Source organism: Notechis scutatus, chromosome 5, assembly GCF_049901735.1.
Source record: "Notechis scutatus isolate UNSWTSFEM ecotype Mainland chromosome 5, rNotScu1.2, whole genome shotgun sequence".
Taxonomy (NCBI): domain Eukaryota; kingdom Metazoa; phylum Chordata; class Lepidosauria; order Squamata; family Elapidae; genus Notechis; species Notechis scutatus.
The window spans coordinates 70,071,748-70,096,771 of NC_142013.1; the positions used below are offsets into that span (position 1 = coordinate 70,071,748).

General features: G+C 37.5%; 1 protein-coding gene across 15 annotated transcripts in view; it reads left to right on the plus strand.

The window, feature by feature from the left end:
* PHKA2 (phosphorylase kinase regulatory subunit alpha 2) overlaps window positions 1-25,024 on the plus strand; it is a 105,768-nt gene that overhangs the window by 62,105 nt on the left and 18,639 nt on the right. For 8 of the 15 annotated variants that reach the window (XM_026674939.2, XM_026674942.2, XM_026674943.2 and 5 more), the window contains 4 exons: window positions 562-735; window positions 2,109-2,162; window positions 6,841-7,041; window positions 9,822-11,633. In XM_026674939.2, the coding sequence (XP_026530724.1) occupies window positions 562-735; window positions 2,109-2,162; window positions 6,841-7,041; window positions 9,822-9,995 (603 nt within the window). In that variant the 3' untranslated portion in view covers window positions 9,996-11,633. The other 7 variants (XR_015749853.1, XR_015749855.1, XR_015749852.1 and 4 more) reach the window with 4 other exon arrangements.

Here is a 25,024-nt window from a genome sequence, read left to right on the forward strand (position 1 = left end):
ACAATAAAATGGATCTTAAACGTCACATCCCATAATTAATTTAAAGTACATGGTTTAAATATTTTAAATAAAGCAGAGATTAATTTATATATAGTTAATAAATATATAGTTAATAAAGCTGTGTTAGCTATGAAATGTTTCAGAGGAACTTTTTCCTTACATGAGTACAACATCAGCCACATTGGTTTTCAGGTTTCTGAGTGACACTGGGGGGGGGGAAAGTTATGGTGATTTTAATGAAATGTCCATGCCTTTTCATCTAACCAGCAATCTCATTAAGATTATTTGATGCAGCTATAAATATTAGATCTATATTGTGGACTAAGCTCCTTGTTTGATGTGCTGACAAATTGTGCAAGAAATTCTTGACAGATTTTAAAAAGAAAGGCATATAAAAAAAGATTGCATTAACAAGGGAAAATAGGCTGGGCGTGCACCTGAAGACACGAGGACTGGAATGACTTTCACAAGCCTGCATTCTTCTTTGGGGGCATCAGAGTGGTGTTTCTGAGAAATTGGTGTTTATGTTGCCTTATGGGATTACTTTTGTCTTTTCTACAGAGATGCAGTAGCCCATCTTCTCCTACTAGTACTTCATCCCTAACTGGGTCAGTTGGACACTCTATTAGCTGGGGTGACCGACAAGGGCAGTGGCTTCGCAGGAGACGGCTCGATGGTGCCATTAATAGAGTCCCTGTGGGTTTCTATCAGAAAGTGTGGAAGATCCTTCAGAAGGTAATTTGAAAAGGCTGAATAATGTTGCTTGATAATATTGCCATGTAGGATTAATGTGCATTGTTACATCTAGCTACCTGGTTTTAAAAAACCTTAAAGCAGTCAGTAAAATTTTTGGCTAAACTTAATGAAATATTTTGAAATATGTTTCTTAAATAGTTATAAAAAATAAGGACACTTGACTTTTTATTTTAAAATTCAGTTTTCAATATATTATATATATTTTCTGAAAATATTTTCAGGATATTTTTCTGCTTTAGGGTTGTTGTTTTTTAAAAAATTATGGTACATTCTCCTGTGAACTGGATAGAACTCATTCAAGCCAAGCATTTGTAGGTATACCAAATCACAATTTCAAATAGTTCTCACCAGAGTTACTTTGATCCCTAGCACTTTCATACATTTTTTAAAAATCTTGATCATTAAAAAATGCAAATTAATGTTAAATGTAAAAAATTGAGAGTCAGAACTTTTTTTTTTTACAATAAATGGAGGAGCAGTGAAATATACCTCAGCATAATGGAGAACCTCTTGACATATGGAATTATGGAAGGTTGACACAGGCTTTATGTTTTTTCACTATTATCAGCCTGTTTGCAATTATTTGTTGACAGCAGTAAGCTCCTTAAAATGGCAGACGTCTTAATGAGAAATTAATGAAATAAATGAAATGATATGCATTTGTTTGTTTGACATTCTAACTTCTCAGGGTAAAATTGCTTATTTAGCAGAATTAACTGAAAATATTCCTTTTTATTCTGGTTATCCTTTCTTTTTCTAAAATATTTGGTGCTTGCTAATCTTTTATAAAAATAATCCCACTAAAATAATTATGATTTTATTATTCATGCAAAAAATACTGTTAGTGCCATAAAGAGCATGTAAACATTGTTTTATAGATGAAGTGTGACATAGAGAAAGAGAAGCTGGTTTTCTGTTCCAAAAATTATGTTTTTCATGGAGAATTCCAGATTCAATGCATTAGTTACATCAGATAGTAGCAGTTAGCTAAATTTGATTGACTCCCTTCCCCTCCCCAAAAGGATCCAATCTCACTAGCACTTGGATTACAGACCACCAAAAATCCCAAAAGCTGTAGGCTAAGCTAAAAAAATCCAAGAAATATTTCAGAAGAATTTATAGCAAACCTCTTTTCCAAAAAACAAACAAACCTGAATTGAGATGTCCACCTTCTAGTCTGGTATGAAAATATTTTCTTTGAAAGTTATACTAAATAAGTATTAAATTCACTGGTGACATTAAGTAATACTAGAAAGACCTTAAACCAACCTCCATCTTAACAAATTCCTGTAATTAATTTACATACTAGTTTGTTTTATTGTTTTTATACTAAAGCAGTGTTGTTTTTGCAGTGTCATGGACTGTCTATTGATGGGTATGTCCTTCCATCTTCAACCACAAGGGAGGTAAGAGAAACTATTTCATTTTATGATAGAGACAGTGTGGTACAAGGAAGCCTAGTATAGCATGAGGTAAAATGAAATAATGCCAGATAGTATTGGTGCTTGCAGTTAATGGCAGTGGTTTGCTAATATTGAAAAATGGGTATCTCTGAATCCTACTCCGTCTGTTATTTACATATTTTGGATTAGGAAGGCAAGTGAACAAAATAATTGGTTCCAAGCACATTGAATGCTAATAACTGTCTCTTGAAATGATAGCATGGTAATTTTTTAAGATTGGCACTCAATATACCTAAAGAACCACATCTCTTTTTTGAATTACTGTATTCAGCTCATCCTTGAGCAAACTAGTAAATTGTGAATAAATAAATTAAAATTTAGAATCCAACCTTAGACATACTAATTTAGATAGAATTATTCCCACACAGTTGCTGTCAACTGGCTCTCCAGCATGGGGTTCGACTTTGCTGCATGCTTGCTATCAGCTGCCATAGTAACGGGGAGGGGGAGCATGGTATTTGGGTTGGGGAAGTGATCTGGTGAGGTGAAGTCCCATGTGAACTGAAACGGAGGTTTGCTCTCAAGAATTACTGTGCTGCTGATTGGAGTTGTTTACACCCTGTCAAGGCTAACCGTCCTAGGACTCCAGATGGCTGAAATACCTGAAGATGAGCTTCACACAGCATCATACTGGATGTTGATTGGACCTTCAGTGCTGGACCCTGGGTTGTAGGGATTTGGGGAAACTTTCAGTCTGTAACTTTCACATGTTTTGAATCAGATCAGAGGAGAAGAAAAAAAGAGGCAGAAGAAAAAAGCAGAATCCATTGCTAACTGTATGCTTTTGGGAGCTCAGTTCTTGCCAAGGGTTCATAATTATGGCTTTGTGGCAAATGCTAATTTTAATGATGAGATTTATTTGTCCAGTTTTTAAGCAAGAAAAATGGAAAGTTAGTTATTGTCTAGAGTCATAGAAGCATTTTTAATACTAGTAAAATACAAACCATTATAACACCACGGGAAAGAGGAAAATATAACAGTGAGGAAGAATCTATGTATATTGTGAGGATTAAAATATAATATATGTAAAAAAAAGAAAAAAATTAATTAAAGAAAAAAAGAAGATTCAGTAGTATTCATTTAGAATCGATGCAGAATTAACAATCCTTAAGCTTGTGTGGAAATATTGCTTCCTCTAATCATTTTTAGAAGATAAAGACTTTTTTTAAAAAAATACAACAGTCTGTTATCCTGAGTCACTTCCTTAGTGTCAGAAAAATAAGTATCCTTCCATTTATATTAAATTGTCCACTTTGCCAATCCCTAGACTCAATGGAGCCAAAGTTCTACATAAAATACAAATTCTTTATGTTAGGAATATAGTTTACTATCTTGTACTCCATGGGAACCTGGAATGTAAGATCCATGAAACAATGCAAGCTGGACGTGGTCAAACGATTAGAGAAGACTGAACATTGACATCTTAGGAATCAGCAATCTAAAATGGACAGGAATGGGTGAATTTAATTCAGATGACTATCAGGTATACTACTGCGGGCAAGAATCCCTCAGAAGAAATCAATAATAATCAATCAAAGAGTAGGAAAAGCAGTACTGGGATACAATCCCCAAAATGACAGAATGATCTCAGTTCGAATCCAAGGCAAACCATTCAACACCACAGTAGTCTAAGTCTATGTCCCAACCACTGCTGCTGAAGAGGATGAAGTTGGCCAGTTTTATGAAGCCCTACAACACCTTCTAGAATTAACACCAAAAATGATGTCCTTATTATCATCGGGGATTGGAATGCTAAAGTAGGAAGCCAAAAGAAGGTAAGGGATAAAGATAAAGATACACCCAATTAAATGCAGAATTCCAGAGAATAGCTAGGACAGATAAGAATGCCTTCTTAAATGAACAGTGCAAAGAAGTAGAAGAAAACAATAGAACAGGGAGGAGGAGAGATCTCTTCAAGAAAATTGGAGATTTGAAGGGTATGTTTCATGTAAAGATGGGCAAGATAAATGACCCAAATGACAGGGACCTAGCAGAGACAGAAGAGATTAAGAAGAGGTGGCAAAACTACACAGAAGAATTAAACAAGAATGAGTTTAACATGCCTGATAATCACGATGGTGGGATTACAGACCTCAGGCCAAACATCCTGCAATGTGAAGTCCAATGTGAAGGGCCTTAGGAAGTCTGAGCAACAACAAAGCTAGTGGAGGTGATAGTATTCCAGCTGAGCTATTCAAAATCTTAAAAGACAATGCAGTAAAAGTGCTACTGAAGATGAAACTCAAATACTTTGGCCACCTAATGAGAAGGAAGGACTCACTGGAGAAGAGTCTAATGCTGGGAATGATTGAAGGCAAAAGAAGATCAGGACAGCAGAGAATGAGGTGGCTGGATGAAGTCACTGAAGCAGTCGGCATGAGTTTAAATAGACTCCAGAAGATGGTAGAGGACAGGAGGGCCTGGAGGAACGTTGTCCATGGGTTTGCAATGGGTCGGACACGACTTCGCAACTAATAACAACAAATCTTTAAATATTATATTTATTTCCAAAATGAACTTAATATGTTCTATGATTTGAAAACAAAATTAATCTATAGCTAGAATAGACTAATTCATATGAGTTAAAGAACTCTTAAATTTCTCACAATACTAGCACAAAAAAAGAAGAAAAAAATATGGTCCATTGCTTTAAAAAAATATTTTTGAAGTACCAAGGATTTCTAGATTAATATTATATCTGGGCATACCACTCTTGCCTTGTAAGCAATAGACAGGACTCTGCTAAAGAATATCCAAGTGCAATGTCACTGTTTACAATTTTAAATGGTTTCTATAGTTTTTCTTCTGTAACTCCATTTTAACTTTTTTTTTTTTAAAAAAGAAGTGAACAGCTCAGTGGTGGGATTCAAACAATTTTTACTGCTGGTTCTGTGGGCGTGGCTTGGTGGGCATGGCCATATGGCTGGGTGGGCGTGGCTCTTTTTGTTGGCATTTTTGCAGCCACACCTCCCCATTTTGGGGGCATTCTGGACCTCAGAGGAACCTCTAGGGGGGCGTTTTTGCTCCCAGAAGGGTCCGCTGGAGCTCAGGAAGAAAAAAAACAGAGTATGGGAGGGGCACGCAGCACCCCTCCATGCTCCATTTTGGGACCTTCCTGGCCTCAGAAGAGCCTCTGGGGGGGGGCGTTTTTGCTCCCAGAAGGCTCCTCTGGGGCTCAGCAAGGGGAATCCTGGCACAGCTGATCTATGAACAGCTGATTGTCGGGAGGGGAAAAAAAGAAATACCTTAAGGAGCGAGTGTCAGGTGGGCGGGATGAGCAAGCATCAGGCGGGTGGGGCAAGCAAGCCAGCAGCAATCGGATGACCAGATCGGGGACGTGGCCAGCCAGTACTTACTACCGGTTTGGCGACCCACGCCAAATCCTTGCTACCAGTTCTCCCGATCCAGTGCGAACCAGCTGAATACCACCGCTGGAACAGCTCCTTGCTAGGGTTATATCTGTCTACCCTTCCTCATCCACAGATGTCTGTTGCCTCTTTCCCAAACAGAGTAGCAACGTACACAAGATACATTCCATGCTTCTTTCCCCCCCGCCCCCAACCAATCACCCTTTATTTAGGTGAAGCAGGAATCCATCAAGGGGCAAAGGTAATTTCCAACCATTATCTACCAGGGAGCTAGTTTATTTGTACACTTGCAGAAAAGAACTAAAAACAGTGATGCGCTTTGGCATCTTTCCTGTCTTGGTAATATAATGTGATGATAAATTAGGGAAGATTTGAAAATTCTGGAATCAACTTAACAGGCCTGTCAGAACTTGGCAGAATTCAATTTTGTTCTATAATAGGAATCAAATCTAATAAGCCTAAATGATTCCATGTGACATTTTGACATTTTTCTGATACAAATTAGATTTCTTGGGTTTGTGTGCAATAATGAGGTGGTTTACCTGTCAGTATTCTGACAGCATTCTGACAAACTCTCAATTTATTTGATTTTGAAGTTGTTTCTCCTTTCTCCTCACTATATAAATGTAAGCCACAAGCTCATTTTAGTCCTCTTTTTAAGTATTTCTGATTTTTTTTACAGAAATGCGCCAAAATAAATTTTACTGATTCATCATAATTCCTCCCCCGGTGTCTTTTTGTATAAGAGATGTTGCAATAGAGTCACTTGCATAAGTTTTTATAGAACACATTCTAATATAAACCCAGTTCTCAATTATCCTGAGACTGCAAGAAACGTATATATAGCACTCACACCATCTAAAGTACAGTAAGTGAAAGCTGCTAGAATGAACGTTGCAATTGTATACAAATCTGTGGTCTATGAATGCCAGAATTTCCCAGGTTTTTTCTTCTCAAGAAAAATAGTGTTTGTATTTCTTTCTGTTCACATACACACAGTCCTATTCAACATGAAAAGTACAATATACTGTATATCCTTAGGCTTCTGCTATCAGTGGAATTTATGCTTAGGATATATGGGATGGAGATTATCTATCCTTACTGATTTGTCTCCTTCCTGGAATCTAAGGTACTTTCAAGTGCAATTCTAGTAGTATCACTGACATCATTCAAAAGTTATTTTAGAAGTTTTAGTGATGTCATTCATGTCATTCTTACTTTCTTTTTCCTACCAATATCGTATTTTCTTATAGATGACTGCTTGTGAAATTAAGTTTGCTGTCCATGTGGAATCAGTGCTGAACCATGTGCCCCAGCCTGAATACAGACAGTTATTAGTGGAGGCCATCCTTGTACTGACCCTATTGTCAGAAATAGATGTGAACAGTATTGGGGGTATAATTCACGTGGATCGGATTGTGCACATAGCAAATGACCTCTTCCTTCAGGAACAGGTAGGTGTAATGGAGGATTTCCTCTTACCTAAAGAGACTTCTTAAAATGTGGGCTGTAGAATTTGGGAGGATTTGGGGGTGGGAGGTCCATAGGAGAGTCCCCATTTTTATATACCCTATTAGTTCACTGCTAATACCTTGCCCAATTCTGAGGGCAATCTACAGAAAGGTGACTTATTGGCAACTGCTTGTCTTGCTTGCATTCTCTCAAGTAAGACATTTAATGAGACAGTTAAAAGAACAATTGCCAAATGTCCTTAATAGGTTGTATATTTCAGAAGGGACCTGGTTATGGCAATCTTTAATATCAGCCCTTTCTTTGGAACTACATTTGGGCTCTGCATTTAATCAAAAATCCCTGTAGCTTTAACAGTTTGTTTGCTCCTACTTATCTATTTTATTTATTTATTTATTTTATTTATTTATTTGATTTGTCAATTGTTTACAAGATAATAAGTATAAGTGTATACATAGTTGTGAATACATGAAATGGGTACATATGAACAGCTTTACATCATCAGCGAAAAGAACGCAATTGCTCTTAATATGATCACAGATATATAATGAGTTTTGTGGGAATCACCTAAGTAGAACAGGTGATGGTACAAAATATCATAGGCAAATCAGACATGCATGTGTGATTGGGATTTTTAATTTTTCTCTGGATTCTTTAGAGATAATAGTGCAAACCTCCCTCACTTCTGTGACTAGTTTATTTGTGACTGGTTTATTTTAGAGCTTCCATTTATTTGTTTGTTTGTTTTGAGATTTCCTACTTCAAAATGGCAGGAAACTGCCATCAACTGTTGGCCAGTTCAAACTTAAATAAGCTTTTTTAGCTGCAAAATTAAGTCTCGGGGGCTGTTTATGCTCCCAGTATCACAGGTCCCCATTTCTCATATTCAGGAAAAAGTTGCATTTAATTTTGCATTTAACTCTTATTCAGTTAAATTATTCTTGCATTCTGATTCTATGACCATATTTATAGTCCATTCACCATTGACTATTGAAAAAATACATCCCTCTCTTAAACAGATCATTGTAATTATTTCTGGTTAAACTTTTCCAAAATAAATTTGTTTTTGTGATCTGTAAACCCTGTTTGAATTCTTTTCCTATAATAATTTATGGATTGTGGCTTAATTTCTTGGCTTTTTCCTTCTATTGATGTGATTTCTGAAAAAGAATAACAAAACCTCTCTATGCAGATTTATTTCTTCATTCTTCAGCCTGAGTTTCACTGACTATTTTTATTATAATCAAATAATACATGAATTTCTTATCAGTCATATTCTACAGTATTATCTCTGTTATTCCACCTGCTCTACACTAGATATTTTTTTTCTTTTTATGACCTTGTAATCCTTTAATTTGGGATAGAGTCAGGTGAATTAATGAAGCTGAGCATTTACTGAATGGATGCCCTTCCTGACACCTGCATGGAGTGTGCAGCAGATAATTTGTACCCTTAAAGAGAAATATCTGCTGCTGCCTAGGATTGAACTCTCAACCTTCCAAGTGGGAAACGATCAACTTCACCACTTATCCACCACACCGCTCTCTGCTCCACATTAGCTCAGGGGTGTCAAACTCAAGGTCCAGAGGCCGGATCCGGCCCATAGGGTACTTAGATCTGGCCTGCGGTGCTTCTGCCAGTGAAAACAGGCTCCCAAGCTCTGTTTTCGGCTACCATGGCCTCCTGCAACCCTCTGCCAGTGAAAACAGAGCTCAGGAGGGCTGCATGCGCTGGCAGAACTCAGGAGAGCCTGTTTTCACTGGCAGAGTGCTCAGGCCATCACAGGCGCCCCCAACACAAGTGTCATTGAGCTGGCCATGCCCACCTCAGCCCCCCAGGGTCAAACACAACCATGATATGGCCCCAATGAAATTGAATTTGACAGTCCTGCATTAGATTATCAGTTTAATTTAAAAATTAAAATTAAAAATCACTGCTTTAAATACTGGGCAGTGAATTGCTATTACCACCAGGCAAACTCATGACCAACTAGTTGCAAAAAAGGCAAAGCAGAGGTGGCCACTCCAGTCAAAAACCTTGTACCTGCCTAGTGCTGACCAGTGGGGTAAATATAGTTAAGGAAGAAGTCCAGCTATCTTGGGCAGTGCAGGTATAAAGCCCCCATGTTATTTATTCCTTGCTAATGCTTTCAAGAGATCTGGTCACTTGGGAGAGTGTATACACTAGTAGCTGAATCACAGGAATGGGTGGAAAGAATATATTTTAAAGACTGAAATGCAGAAAGACTCTTATAGGATTTAGGACTAGTGCTGTTAGTGGCAATGGAGACATGGGTCACATAATCCTTTTCTTTATTTTCTCCTGCCTGCCTGCAAGTAACACAGCCTGTAGGTACAGCTGGCTGATAAAATTTGCCTGGAGGTTAGAGGACTCTACTTATATTCTTGGTGTTCGCTGAGTAATACCCTGCTGCAGTATTCTCTCTTGCTATTTTAAAAGTGCATGACTCACCTTTTGCCTTGCAGTGGCTTCCAGCACTTGATGAAACTCATATTGACTTTGACACCACTCCCAATTGACAACATATTGTAGAATTGGAAGGAAAGGATGACTGACCCGTATAAAATAAATCTACCTGCATATAGGTCTCAGCAGCTTATTCAAGATTGAGGAGCAGCCCCTTTTGGAAATTAAAGCTGATGAATTCCTATTCTCAAAAATAATGTTTTAGGTTATTTGACCATTCTTTAAGTGAGGATTGTTTTGTATTTATATACCTCTTTCTCTTCGCTTTTTTCTCCAGAAATCCCTCGGAGCAGCTGATGGCTTCTTAGAACAAGATGCAGGCACAGGTATCAGCTACTTTTTCTATGACAGTGCTCCAAGTGGTGCTTATGGAACCATGACTTATCTAACAAAGGCAGTAGCTAGTTATCTCCATGAATTTCTTCCAAGCACAGGCTGCCTGATGCAGTAAACTGTCCAAAATACAAGATCCATTCCTACAGGATTTTTCTTATAATCATAATTTTTTGAGTCCTCAGTGGCTAGGACTTCTGGAAGTTGAATCTCAATACATCCTGGAGACTGCTGAGAAAGGCTGCCCTGTAGCTCCTCGTGCTACCTCAACATTACCTGCATCATTTTACTATTAACATAAGGCCTCAGCCTGGGAGCAAGATCAAAGGCACAATTCTATGCATATCTCCTGCAGAGCATTGTCTGGATCATCTTGGACTAGGGTACCTGCAATTAATCCTTGTCTTATTGGTGCAGGGGGGAAAAAAGCTAAGTTTAATTTCAAGGGAGAGAAGTAGCTTTCTAACGTGCACATGTGCACGCACACGGACATATATAAACCTGCTTCAGGTTTTGAATTTTGTATTGTTGGTTAAATTTAAGCATAACAATAGTAGGTTATAATTGTGATCAGCACTTCATTTGTCATAATAAAATTACTCCTATTCTTCATTTATAAAGAGGGGGAGTACTATTAAAGCTAGCATGAATCTAAGCTGAAATTAATAGGAAATATTCCATGGAGAAGAGTAGTATAAAGACGAAAATGGATGTTTAGCAGTTTGAGAGTACTAACGCAGTGAAGTCTAAAAGATAATGCAGTGAAAAAGGAAACATTTCTAGCCAGCAAACTAACGGGTAGAACATCTGCCCCCATCTGATCATTAGCTGAACAGCTAATATATGCTTTAAGATGTATTGGTTATTAAAGTTTATTGGCAGATCATGAGTACTAGTCCTGCCTTAGGCATGAACCCAACTGGGTGACCTTGGGCTGGTCACTCACAGCCCTAGAAAGGAGGCAATGGCAAACTACTTCTGAAAATCTTGAAGAGAGAACAGCGAACAGCTTTCTGGGAATGCTTGGCTGATTCTACTGATTGTTTCTTCACATATTGTAAACTGGGAGGATAACTATTGAAGTGCTATGTTTTCAATTTTTTGTATGGAGGGAGATCTTAAAGATGGTTTAAATTGTTCCTCAGATAGCTTCCATGTGTGTGTAGGAAGATTTCAGATTAAGCCTCAGAAAAGTCCTTGCCACTTGGCAGGTAGCATATGATATAAAAGTAACACCAGGAAATTGTTACAAGTATGGGCAGGTCTTTTATACATAAAATAGAGACCAGCAACTAAATTACTGCTATATATAATGTTTATTTAACTATTAAGTGTTGCCAAATAAGTTTGCCTGTTCCTGCTGTCCAAAACAATATTTGGATCACTCATTTTTTTTTCAGATTTTTACACATTTCCCACCATTGTGGGACTTTTAAAATTCCATATATAATAATAGCAAAGAAAAATGTCAAATGAACTAAGTTACAGTTGCTGAACATACTAATTCATTGTTAGTCATAAGAAATTACTTATAAGACTACCACTATTAGCTAAAGTACGAGGAACATGTTGAAATAACTGCACTGTTAGTTTTGTATTTTTAAATAGTGTCTCATGTAATAAAGTTACACTTTAAAGCAAGCTGGCATAAGCAACATTTGGACTGCTATTCATAATTCAGAATGAAATGTTTTACTATTTTTATTTATGCTGAAGTTGTAAATAAAACTGAAGCCAACTGAATGGAACCCACTGACATTGTTTTCAAGTTCAATTTTTCAATCAGAATAGAGCTTGAAGAGACCTTGGAAGTCCAACCTCCTATTATACCATTTCAGATAGGTGGTTGTCCAGTCTTTTCTTAAAGTCATCCAGTGATGAAACACCTACAACTTCTGAAGGCAGATTGTTCCACTGGTTACTTGTCCTCACTGTTAGGAAGTTTCTCCTTAATTCTAGGTTGCTTCTCTCCTTGATTAGTTTCCATCCATTGTTTCTTGTCTTGCCTTCTAGTTCTTTGGAAAATAAGTTCACCCCCTCTTCTTTGTGGCAGCCCCTCAAGTACTGGAATACTGCTATCATGTTAACCCTAGTCCTTCCTTTCTCCACATTAAATTTCATTTTGTTGGATAGATCCCATTGTTCTGTCAAGATCTTTTTGGATCCTCAGCTTGTCTTCTGGGGTATTAGCTATTTCTGTCAGTTTAGTGTCATCTGCAAATTTGATGAGTTCCCCTTCTATTCTCTCATCTAAGTCTTTTATGAAGATATTGAAGAGTATTGGGCCTAAGAAGGAATCCTGTGGTACCCCACTGGTTATTTCCCTTCATGTTGATGTAGTAACCATTAAGGATTATTCGTTGAGTACAGTTTGTCAGCCAGTTACAAATCCATCTGATGGTGATGCTGTCTATCCCACATTTTTCTAGTTTATCAAGAAGTAGTTGTGGTGGCCTCTTCCGGTTTGCCAGGCTTCGGCGGCAGCGGGGATTCGCGATCCTGCACGATCCCTGTTGCGCTAGCCGTCTTGGTGCCTCTGATCCTGACGGGTCTGGAGGATAAGGCTGCCCCATAGAGGCAGCCGAAGATAGGGAGGATCCGGAGAGGGGTTTGGGGTATCGCAGACCCCTCCCCACCCGGCATAACCTCCTTTTCTCAAGGCGGTGGAGCGGCGGTCAGCAATGGCCGCCACAAAGAAGCCGGCAGCTGGATAAGATTGTGCTGGAGGAAGAAGGAGAAGGAAGAAACAGGAGAAGTGAAGTGCTGGCTGAGCCGGGAGAATAACAACTTTTAAATACCCTGGAAACTGAATTGCTTGAATTGCCTGAAAGATACATTGTATCCCTAAGAACAGGGGTCCCCAACCACCGGTCCGCGGACCGTACCGGTCCGCGGAACAAGTCTTACCGGGTCGTGGTTGCTGGCGCCGCCATCTTTTGGTAAAAGTGCTTCCGGTGAACTTTTCCGGGTAGAAAGCTCACCGGAAGCACTTTTTCATCAAAAAGATGGCGGCATAGCGCTCAGTGAGCTTTTCCGGTAGAAAGCCATTTCTACCCGAAAAGCTCACGAGCGCTGGCGCCACCATCTTTTCGTCAAAACGATGGCAGCGCCCAGTTGATGCTGGTACTGGGCCGTGGCGCCCAGCTGATGCCGGTACCGGGCCGCGGCGTCAAAAAGGTTGGGGATCACTGCCTAAGAAGATTGGAAAGCGGCGGAGAAAGCTGTCAAGGGAAAGTTTTTTTTCTTCACTCTCCCACCCCATATAAAGCCAAGGGATAAAAGATTCCTGGACATTGGATTTAACAACTTAAGAAATCAGAAAACCTGTATTGGAGGTATGGACAATTAAAGGAAAATTGTTGTTGTAAGTGGGAAGGGAGAGGAAAAAAAATAAATTGGAGCAGAATTTGAAAAAGGAGGAGATTGCCTAGAACTTTAAAGAAAGATATATCTGAATTGGAACTCTTTGATTAAACAGTAACCCCAGAAAGAGAAATACAAGAAAGAAAAAAGTATTAAAAGAAATAGTTTATTTGGATTCTTTGGTGACTTTGGAACTTTTTGGAATTATTCTTGATTAAAAATACTTGGGTGGTTGTCTTGGAAAAAGTTTTTCTCTTCACGATGGCATTGCTTGTGGATGAACTAAAAATTGAATATCAAAAATATAAAAAATATAAAAAAGAATGACAAACCGGTTTGTCGGCTGCGGCGGTAGGGATTCAGCGAAGCTGCGCGATCCCTGCCGCTAGCCGTTTTGGGGCTCCGACCCGAAAGGGTGCGGAGCAAGGCTGCCCTGCAGGGGCAGCTGAAGGTAGGGGATCCGGGAAAGGGTTTGGGGTGCTGCAGACCCCTCCCTAGCCGGCAGAACCTCCTTTTACCAAGACGTGCAGCGGCGGTCCGTAATGGCCGCCACAAAGAAGCCGGCAGCTGGGCAAGTATGCGCTGGAGGAAGAGGAGAAAGTTTTTAAAAGTGAAAGTCTTCTTGGTTGACCCAGGACTCTAAGATATATTTAATTTAATTCCTGAAAATGATGGCTTTTTGGATGATTCTTTCCACAAGAGGAAATAAGCGGCAATTCTGAGGTGCTGAAAGGAAAGTTTACTCTCCCCCGACGGAATTAATAAATGGATATTGAGAAACCTGTTTTTTCAGGTAAAACTAGCTTTTTGGGATAGGTCGGAAGGGAGAGGACAAAAAATATATTTATCTGGTTGGATTTTGTTGGAGGAGATGCCTTAAGGATTTGAAAACAGAAATAAAATCTTAATAAGGCTTCAAAACACAGATTTGAACTTTCTTTTTTCCTTTGTCTGATACTACCCCTGGAAGAGAAAGGGGAATTTTGGCTTGGCTTGGATTGATTGAGGATTGTGGACTTTGGGATTCTCTTGTTTTTCTTTTGGAATATTTTGGTTGGTGTGAGAAGAAAGAGGAAAAAGAAAAGAAAAGATCTATAATGGCTTTTTCTTTAGAGGAACTGAGGGATGAATATGAGCAAACAAAAGCAGCCTGTAAAGATGGTATGGAAAAAGCTTTTCTTTTTTTTAAAAATGGCGTTGGTTAACTATGAACAGACAATACAGATGGAAGCTGAAGAACAACAAGAAGAAGATGAAGACGCCATCTTCAATGAATCCCAAAATTCATCTAAGAAAGAAGGAAGGAAGAAAGCGAGGAAAATGAAGGACTTAAGATCTAAAAAAACATTTAAGAAAGAGAAAAATATGATGCAAAATAAATACAATGATAGCAAACAAGAGAAAAAGGGAATACAACAGAGAAGGGATGCCGCAAGACAGAGGTTAGAAGAAGGGGGTAGGAAGATTTGGTGGGGGAAGAAAGAAAGGGAAAGGCGGAGAAAAGCCACAAAGTTTTAAAATTAGATGGGAAAAGAGGAATCCTTTTTAGGGATAATGGGTAAAGCATAAATTTTTTTAAAAAGATTCTGCAAGGTACACAAGATGGTACTGTAACATTCATATTAGAAATAGAAAATTAGAATGGCTTAAGAGTTAATAAGAAATTAAAATGTTGAAATGTTTAATAATGATTGATTTTTTAAAATGTAATAAAATATGGAAGGGAAAGGCAATGAGAATGCTATAAGATTTATTATTTAGATTTATTATTTAACTACGTATTTAGGAGGATATTATGTATTTAAACATTTTTGATTTTTTATTCTGTTTTTATTGTTACTAAAAGTAAAAATTAGTAGATAGAATGTACCAAGCAGAATCAAATTGGGTATTAGGTGTTATTTTAAATGTTAATTTAATTAATTTAGGAGAGGATAGAAAGGCATCATACTCTGATTAGAGATTTCAGGAGAAATTCTTTTTTTTTTTCATTATAAGGAATGAGATAGAGGGATAATAAAGGATGGGCAAAAGATACAAATATAATGATTTAAATTAAGATGGATTGAATAAGAGAGAATTATGAAGAGTGAAATGTATGGAGAAGTTTATATGGAAGATACAGAATGGTAAATAAAATAAGTAATGATCTGTAAGATGAGCATGAATATAATTAAAGCCCATATAAAGAGAGGTACCTGGGGCCAAGTTACTTTACTAAAAGATTTTTATATGTATGTTTGTGTTTGTTTATGTCTTTGAGAGTATTGGTGAAACCTTGTAGAAACATAGAAAGAGAGTGATGATAATCAAGTCAGAAAGAAATAGATGAAATAATATAGAAATGTATTGTATAAGATGAGGTTTTATCTGACTTGTTAAATTTATAATGGAAAAAGGTTCAAATATGTAATGGTTGATGATGATTTGTTTGTTTTTGAAATTAATAAAACTTGCTTAAAAATATATATATATATAAAAAAGAAGAACAAGATGGAAAAGATATTTTGGGCACTCTTTTTCAATTTCTAGAAATGGCGGTATGCACTTATGAAAAATTGACTACGCAGCAGGATGACTGGGATAAAGAAGAAGAAGAAGCCATCTTTGATGAACAATGGGTTCTTTTTGGGGAGGAGGAGAAAGAGGAAAGAAAAAGGGGATTTTAAGGTTTGAAAAAACAATCAAAAAGAGAAAAATGAGATGAAAGGTGGATACAAGGTTAGAAAACAACAGAAAGGGGGTAAGCAGAAGAAGAAAAGGGAGGAGGAGAGACAAAGGGGTAAAAAGGGCAAGGAGAAAATAAGCAAGAGAGAAAGGAGTGGATGAGAAGCCTTAATGGTGGGAAGCAAGACTTAAAGAAACAAAGCTTATTTAGAGACAATGGGTAAATCTAATTGAAAAAGGGATTCTGGAAGGTACATAAGATTGTGTTTTTATATGTGTATTTAGAGTAAAATGTTTAAGATATAAATGAGTATCAATATATATGATTAGCTTTTTAATGGTATTGATAGTGGTTTTATATGCTTTTATTTTGTTATTGTTGTGTTTTTGTTTTTCTCATAAAATTTATTGTGTAATTTTAGAATGTACTAAACAGAATCCCAATATAAATTAAGTGTTATATTAAGTATTATTAAGTTAGGGGAAAGAGTCAAGGCGTCACTCCAATCAGTGTACAGGAGAAGTATATTTAAAGAGAAAAGATGAATGGATAGCTGGAAATAGAACAGACAAAGAATGATAAGTATTATGAATTGAATTGAGATAAGATAAATAAAATAAAAATAAGAAAGATAAAAGAGGGAAGAAGCTATATAGAAAATTGAAAATGGTAATAAGATATGGAATGATATATAAAGTAAATATTATTTTTGAATTTGTGTCTGTGCGAAGAGTTTTAACCCGGGATCAAGCAGCTTTCAGAAAAGATGTTTTATGTTTTTTATGTTTTATGTTTTGTATGTTTGTGTATTGTTTTTGAAAGGCAATAAAATTCTAATTAGCAAGAAATATAATTTGGATAATAGAATGAAAAGGAGAAGTTGGGATAAGATATGAAGTTGAACAGATAACGTAAATATATATATTACAATTTGGAACTATTTTGTATGTTCTATTGGTTTTCTTAGAAAAGATCTTTTATGTTATTATGCCTTGATTGTTTGTGTATTGTTTCGTAAAACTAATAAAATTTGTCTTAAAAAAAAAAAGAAGTAGTTGTGGTGTACATTGTTGAATGCCTTGTTGAAGTCTAAGTATATTATGTCCGCAGCATTTCACTGGTCTACTAATTTAGTCAAAGAATGAAATAAGATTGGTTTGGTTTTAATAAACCTATGCTGGCTACTAGTTATAACTTTATTTGTTTCTAGATGTTCACAGATCTGTTTTTTATTATTTTTCCAGTATCTTCCCAAGGATGTTTGATCCAGAGGCAGAATGCAGGGAGTTTGCAAATGCATCATTGTGTATATACCACTGTAATTTGCTGTAGAATTATATCCATGTAACTTAATTGTGTGATAATTCAAAAATAAAATGACCCAGAGAAATTGAAAAAAGCTATTTAATAATTAAGAGGAAAAGAATTCTTGTAAATCCTGCCATGGGAAGATAAGAGAAATTAATTTATAAGGATATTTTTCATTAGAAAGTATATTGTTTGTACATCTTAGATATTCAGTAGATTTATTTCTCTTGGATGTTTCAACATAAGTAAACTTGTTGTTGTTGTTAGTCATGAAGTCATGTCCAACCCACCACAAACCGAAGGGCAATGTTCCTCCTGCCTTCCTGTCCTCTACCATCCCCTGAAGTCTATTTAAGCTCATGCTGACTGCTTCAATGACTCTATCCTGCCGCCACATGCTCTGCCGTTCCCTTCTTCTTTTGCCCTCAATCTTTCCCAGCATTAGGCTCTTCTCCAGTGAGTCCTTCCTTCTTAATAGGTGGCCAGAGTATTTGAGTTTCATCTTCAGGATCTGGCCTTCTAAAGAGCAATCAGGGTTGATCTCCTCTAGGATTGACCGGTTTGATTGCCTTGCAGTCCAAGGGACTTGCAGAAGTCTTTTCCAGCGCCATAGTTCAAAGGCCTCAATTCTTTGGTTCTCAGCCTTCCTTATGGTCCAACTTTCACAGCCATACATTGCAACTGGGAAAACCATAGCCTTAACTATATGCACTTTTGTTGGCAGGGTACTGTCTCTGTTTTTTAGTATGCTGTCTAGATTTGCCATAGCTTTCCTCCCCGTGAGCAAGCGTCGTTTCATTTCTTGCTGTAGTCCCCATCTGCAGTGATCTTGGAGCCCAGGAAAATCAAATCTGTCACTACCTCAGTTTCTTCCCCATCTATTTGCCAGGAATTGAAAGGGCCAGATGCCATGACCTTAGTTTTCTTAATGTTGAGTTTCAAGCCAACTTTTGCACTTTCCTCCTTCACCCACATCAAGAGGCTCTTTAGTTCCTCTTCTCTTTCTGCCATTAGACTGGTATCATCTGCATATCTGAAGTTGTTGATATTTCTCCTGGCAATCTTAAATCCAACTTGTGATTCATCTAGCCCCGCCTTTTTCATGATGTGCCCTGCATATAAGTGAAATAAACACAGTGGACAGTATACAACCTTGCCGAATTTCTTTCTCAATTTTGAACCAATCAGTGGTTCCGTGTCCAGTTCTCACTGTTGCTTCTTGACCTACACATAGACTTTTCAAGAGACAAATAAAATGGTCTGGTACTCCCATCTCTTTAAGAACTTGCCACAATTTGTTGTGATCCACACAATCAAAGGCTTTAGCATAGTCAGTGAAGCAGAAGTAGATGTTTTGCTGGAACTCCCTAGCTTTCTTCATGATCCAGCATATGTTGGGAATTTGATCTCTAGTTCCTCTGCCTCTTCAAATCCTGCCTGTACTTCTGGTAGTTCTCAGTCCTAGCTTGTAGGATTTTGAGCAGAATTTTACTAGCATGTGAAATGAGTGCAATAGTGCAGTAGTTTGAACATTCTTTGGCATTGCCCTCCTCTGGAATTGGAATGTAGACAAACCTTTTCCAATCCTGTGGTCACTGTTGAGTTTTCCAAATTTGCTGGCAAATTGAGTGTAACACTGTCACTTCCACTAGCTTTGTTGTTGCTCAGACTTACTAAGGCCCATTTGACTTCACATTCCAGGATGTTTGGCCTGAGGTCAGTGACCACCCCATCCTGATTATTTAGGCATGTTAAGCTCATTCTTGTATAGTTCTTCTGTGTAGTTTTGCTACCTCTTCTTAATCTCTTCTGTCTCTGCTAGGTCCCTGCCAATTTGGGTCCTTTATCATGCCCATATTTCCATGAAACATTCCCTTCAAATCTCCAATTTTCTTGAAGAGATCTCTGCTCCTCCCTATTCTATTGTTTTCTTCTATTCCTTTGCACTGTTCATTTAAGAAGGCATTCTTATCTCTTCTTGCTATTCTCTAGAATTCTGCATTCAATTGAGTGTATCTTTCTTCCTTGCCTTTAGCTTCTCTTCTTTCCTCAGCTATTTGTAAAGCTTCTCAGACAGCCATTTTGCTTTCTTGCATTTTTTTTTCTTTGGGGTGGTTTTAGTTGTTACCTCTTGTACAATGTTGCGACCCTCTGTCCATAGTTCTTTAGGCACTCTGTCTATCAGATCTAATTCCTTAAATCTATTTGTTACCTCTACTGTATATCCATCAGGGATATGATTTAGTTCATATCTGAATAGACTAATGCTTTCCCTTACTTTCTTCAATTTAAGCCTAAATTTTGCAACAAGAAGTTCATGATCTGAGCCACAGTCAGCTCCTGGCCTTGTTTTTACTGACTGCATAGAGCTTCTCCATCTTTGGCTGCAGAGCACATAGTCAGTTTGATTTCTGTGTTGACCGTCTGGTGATGTCCATGTGTAGAGTCTTCTCTTTGGTTGTTGGAAAAGAGTGCTTGCTATGACCATCGTATTCTCTTGACAAAATTCTACCAGCCTGCTTCATTTTGTACTCCAAGGCCAAACTTGCCTGTTATTCTGGTTATCTTTTGGCTTCCTACTTTAGCATTCCAACCCCCCATGATGATAAGGACATCATTTTTGGTGTTAATTTTAGAAGGTGTTGTAGGACTTCATGGACCCGGACAACTTCATCCTCTTCAGCACCAGTAATTGGGGCATAGACTTGACTACTGTGATGTTGAATGGTTTGCCTTGGATTCGAACTGAGATCATTCTGTCATTTTGGGGATTGTATCCCAGTACTACTTTTCCTACTCTTTTATTGACTATGAAGGCTACTCCATTTCTTCTGAAGGATTCTGCCCACAGTAGTATACCTGATGGTCATCTGAATTAAATTCACCCATTCCTGACCATTTTAGTTCACGGATTCCTAAGATGTTGATGTTCAGTCTTGTCATCTCTTGTTTGACCATGTCCAGCTTGCCTTGATTCATGGATTTTACATTCCAGGTCCTATGGCGTATAGATCTTTACAGCATCAAACTTTCCTTTCACCATCAGATACATCTACAGCTGAGTGTCCTTTTGGCTTTGACTCTGGCGCTTTATTTTTTCTGGCGCTAGTAGTACTAGCCCTCTTCTCTTCCCAGTAGCATATTGGACACCTCCAACCTGAGGGGCTCATTTTCCAGCAACATATCTTTTTGCCTTTTGGTACCGCCCATGGGGTTTTCATGGCAAAGGTACTGCCATTTCTCCAGTGGATCACATTTTGTCAGAGCTCTCTGTTATGACCTGTCCATCTTGGGTGGCCCTGCACAGCATAGCTCATAGCTTAATTGAGCTACCCCAGCCCCTTTGCCGCCCCAAGGCAGTGATCCATGAAGTAATCTTATGTAAACTTGAAGTAAACTTATGTACCCACAAATGCTAGAAGTTCTCAAGTGAAACAATCTCTACTTCAGAATGTATTGGAAAAGAGGTAGGAAAAACAACTGATGTCATTTCTTAATATCTATAACACTCAGGAATGGATTTTACTATCTAAAGGACAGACAACTGGGAAGAATGTACTGCTGATAGAGTGTGCTAGAAGATCAAGAACTTAACTGGCCCTATAAATTACAAGCATGACTACACTATTTTGTTTCTGAGCACCGAAGTCATAGGGAATCTAGTGGGAGTTTCTCATTAGGGGAGATAATGAACACTTTCCCCTACATGCCCTGTTTGTGGTACTTGTCTTCCTGTCCAGGTAAGTTCTTTGGTCTCCTGAATTCAAAAGAGACATGAAACTGCAGAGGAAGGGAAAGATTCCTCAGCAAACCAGACGACTATTGGGAGCAATGGTCACTTTCTTGTAACACAACAGTTATTAACCAACCCAACTAAAATATTGCAACTTCTGACAAAAACAATAAACAAAAATCAACAATTATCTCCAGAAATATACAGTATGTCTAAACTGGAAGAAATGCTGCATTTTTGCTTAAAGAACTGAAGCTCCTTTAATAAGAAAAGCCGGTTAATAGGTCATAATAGTGCTTATGAAAGGACCCTGTGTCTTTTTTCTGATTAATATCGATGTGATTTGACAGTGTATATTAAGTTATTTTGTTAATGGATTATGTAATAAAAAAGACGGAAATTTTGTGCTTTCAAATGTATGTATCGTAAGAGTACAGTCAATATTTATATTTATTCATCATATTTATATGGTTGCCCATTTAACAAGAAGCAACACTGGATTGTGTACAACAATCAATAAAGTAACAAATATTTTAAAAAACATAAAAATAAATATTAAAAATGAAAGGCACTATAAAAATATACACAAACCACTCAGAGAAACTAAAAAGATCAACCACAATGGAGACATCTAAAATGGCTTTGATTCCCTGGGATCGTAAGGCCTGGTGACATAAACAGCTCTTCAGGTCTTGCAAAATAAAAGGGATGGAGCTAACCTGAGGTTAACCTGAAAGGGAAGAATGTTCTGTAGGGCAGGGGTCCCCAACCACCGGTCCGCGGACCGGTACCGGTACGTGGAACAAGTCCTACCGAGCCGCTGGTTTGCTGGGCGCCGCCATCTTTTTTTGATGAAAAAGTGCTTCCGGTGAGCTTTTCCGGGTAGAAAGCTCACCGGAAGCACTTTTTCATCAAAAAAAGATGGCGGCGCCCAGCTAATGCCGGTACCGGGCCGCGCCATAAAAAAGGTTGGGGATACCGGGCCGCGGCATAAGAAAGGTTGGGGATCACTGCTGTAGGGAGAGCACCATGGCAGAGAATCCATTAAATGTAGGTCTCTGCAATATGCCTTCTCTGCCAGATCTAATGAGACTGATTGACATAATTGGGAAGAGGGGGTTGCTCATAATTCAGCATCCTGCAATGAAGGGGCAGTTAAAACTAGCACTTTGAGTTGGACCCAGAAAAGACTGGCAACAAATGCATTTATGAAGTAGAGGTGTGATATCTGCTCTTCTGGGAGCAAGCATAACAGTCTATTGCACTGCATGCTGTACCAGTGGAAGCTTCTGGATACTTTTCAAGGTCAGTCCCATGTAAAGCTCATTACAGTAATCAAACTACTGTATATTGTGTTGAACAGACCATTTACAGTTGAACTTTTCTACCTTAGGTTTCCTATACAAGAGCATCACAAGCAAGAATTAGCAGAATTTTATTACTCCCTACTATAAAAGATACATTTATTAAATGAATGAAAATAATATCTATACAAATTGGAGGTAGTAAAAGCTTTTCATATTTTGAATATATGATTATTTATAATTAAATTACATATCTTGCACGCCTCTACCTCTCAATATGAGATAATCCTGATATTAGCAAAATCAATCTCCTTGGTTCAAATTACAATGAAATAAATGCCAAATTACAGTTCTTTCCTGCTGTCCTGCAATCTGCTCCTTTTAAAAGCTGAAAGCTACACTTCTGGTAATTATGTTCTCTTTCAAGAGTATTGGAATATTTAATACAGCACTTTACTTTTAAGCTTATCTCAGGATAATCATTTCTCTTGGATAATTTATATGAAGATACTTGTTTTCAGCCACTGGCTTACTAATCTTTGTTCTTTAGTTTAACTCATTAATGTCAAGGTTTCTGTATCATCAAATAATAATACTGCATTAGTTAAAGTCAGGGGTAGGATTCTACCAGTTCGCACCTATTCGCTAGAACCGGTTGTTAACATTCTAAGCAGTTTGGAGAACCGGTTGTTAGAAGAAATTACTGGCCTAATCCTGTAAGGAAGGCAGGAAGGAAACATTCTGGTGTTGCTTGCAGAAACTGCCTCTCCGTTAACCCTTATTACATTCTTGGAAGGACTAGACTTCCTGTCTCAGGAACCTCTCTGGAGTTTTCTTTCCCTCTTTTGCTGGTACTTTGCTTGTGTGGAGTGACCATTCAAAGTTACAATGGCACTGAAAAAAGTGACATGACCATTTTTCACACTTACGACTGTTGCAGCATCCCCATAGTCATGAGAGGCCAGGTGAGATGCATGCCTTGATGTGAGTGATATCGAGTTGGCCACGCCCAGTCAATAACATGACCACCAAGCCACACCCACCAACTAAGCCATGCCAACAGAACCAGTTAAAAAATTTGAATCCCACCCCTGGTTAAAGTGTACTGGCTGAAATGACGTAAGAGAGGAACTAATCACGTCTGCCTTCAAGTTTCAGGAGATCTGCATATGGAACAAAGACAGATCAATAGAAAAGTAAAATAAGGATACATCTTGCCAAGAGAGTGGTGTATACCATTAAACCTGATTGTGAATTGTCTTTTATAATTTTTCACAGCCTCACTTATATGAGAAAAAGAAAATACACTTTTTCCATATAAAGAGTTTGGAAACAGCATACATTCTTGACCAGATCAAGGTCAGTTGACCTTGATCATCTTCACAATTTAGGATTCATCTACAAGTGTTTGGCAGCACTGGCTTAAGCCATTTTCCTACACATGTTGAGAAGCATACCCATCCATAGCTCTGTCCTCCATCACTTAAATTTCCTCATACTGTAATATAGTTGACTAACTTTAAAAATAAATAGTAACTATGGAGAAGTGAAGGCTGTTTTTCAAGATGAGTACATCTATCCTCAAGCTATTTGAGAGTATGCATCTACACTATCACAGGAAGGATCTGTCTATAATGCATTTGTATTTTTAAAATGCTGCCGTTCAATTCTTTTATTTCTAATCTGTTTTTAGGCAACTGGCTTGTCTGGTTGTCAGACACCTGCATAGACTGAAAAATAAGTAAAGTTGTTCCACAATAAATTATTAACTATAGACTTACTTGGAGCATAATGAAACAGAAAACATCTAAAATCTACACCAACACATTAAGCATGTTGGCAGGATCAGCTGGAATTTAGTTTCCAGAGGTAATAAAACATTGACACACATTCATATTTATTTTATTCTACATTTAAAAGAAAAAAACCAATATGGAGCAAATGTCTGAAATGCAAAAACCTATTATAGGACTGACAAAGAATTTTAGTCCACTAATTTTGAATAAGTTTTTTGCTATACTTGTTTTGCTACTATTTCAGCATTGCAGTAAGTAATTAGTAGTAGTAATAAGCAACGAGAGAAGAAAATTAATGCTAAAGGCATTATAGCAAGTGGTATCTTGTATGACCTACAATTGTAATACCAGTTCAGGCATGCTTTTGCACTTGTGTTCAGTATTGAAACTATATCAACATGTTTGTGCTAAAATATTAAGTATTTATTTAAAGTCAGAAAATATATCTCTGGGGAAAAAGTTATTCATATAAATAATGGGTCAGCATTATAGTGACAGCTGGAAAGACAGTTGGATGCTTAATTGTCTTTTTTCTTTTTGTTATATGTTTCTTCTGTATTTATAATAAAACATCCTATTAAACTCCACAGTGTCAGATTGTTGCATGTTTGAGTTTCTGACATTCTAAAACTTGAATGGAGGGGGGAAATGATTAATAATGTATCATCACTGAGCATGTAAGCATGGTTTTATATCAAAGATAATATGTAATGAAAGAAACATGATTAAATATGTTAATGTTAATTATCACTTTGTGGAAACAACATTTTTAATTTACACGTAAATCTTGCCTCATCTAAATAGAAATAGAGAAATATACTTTATTTTTGAGTACAGTATAGAATACTTAACTTTATGGCATCTAAATATAATTTCCTTGATTATCTCTGAATGGTGTTAGTTTTTCCCATCATTTCTTGCCTCGCTTCAGTTTCTGGGATCTATCCCAAAACATAATGAAGAATTCATCAGTCA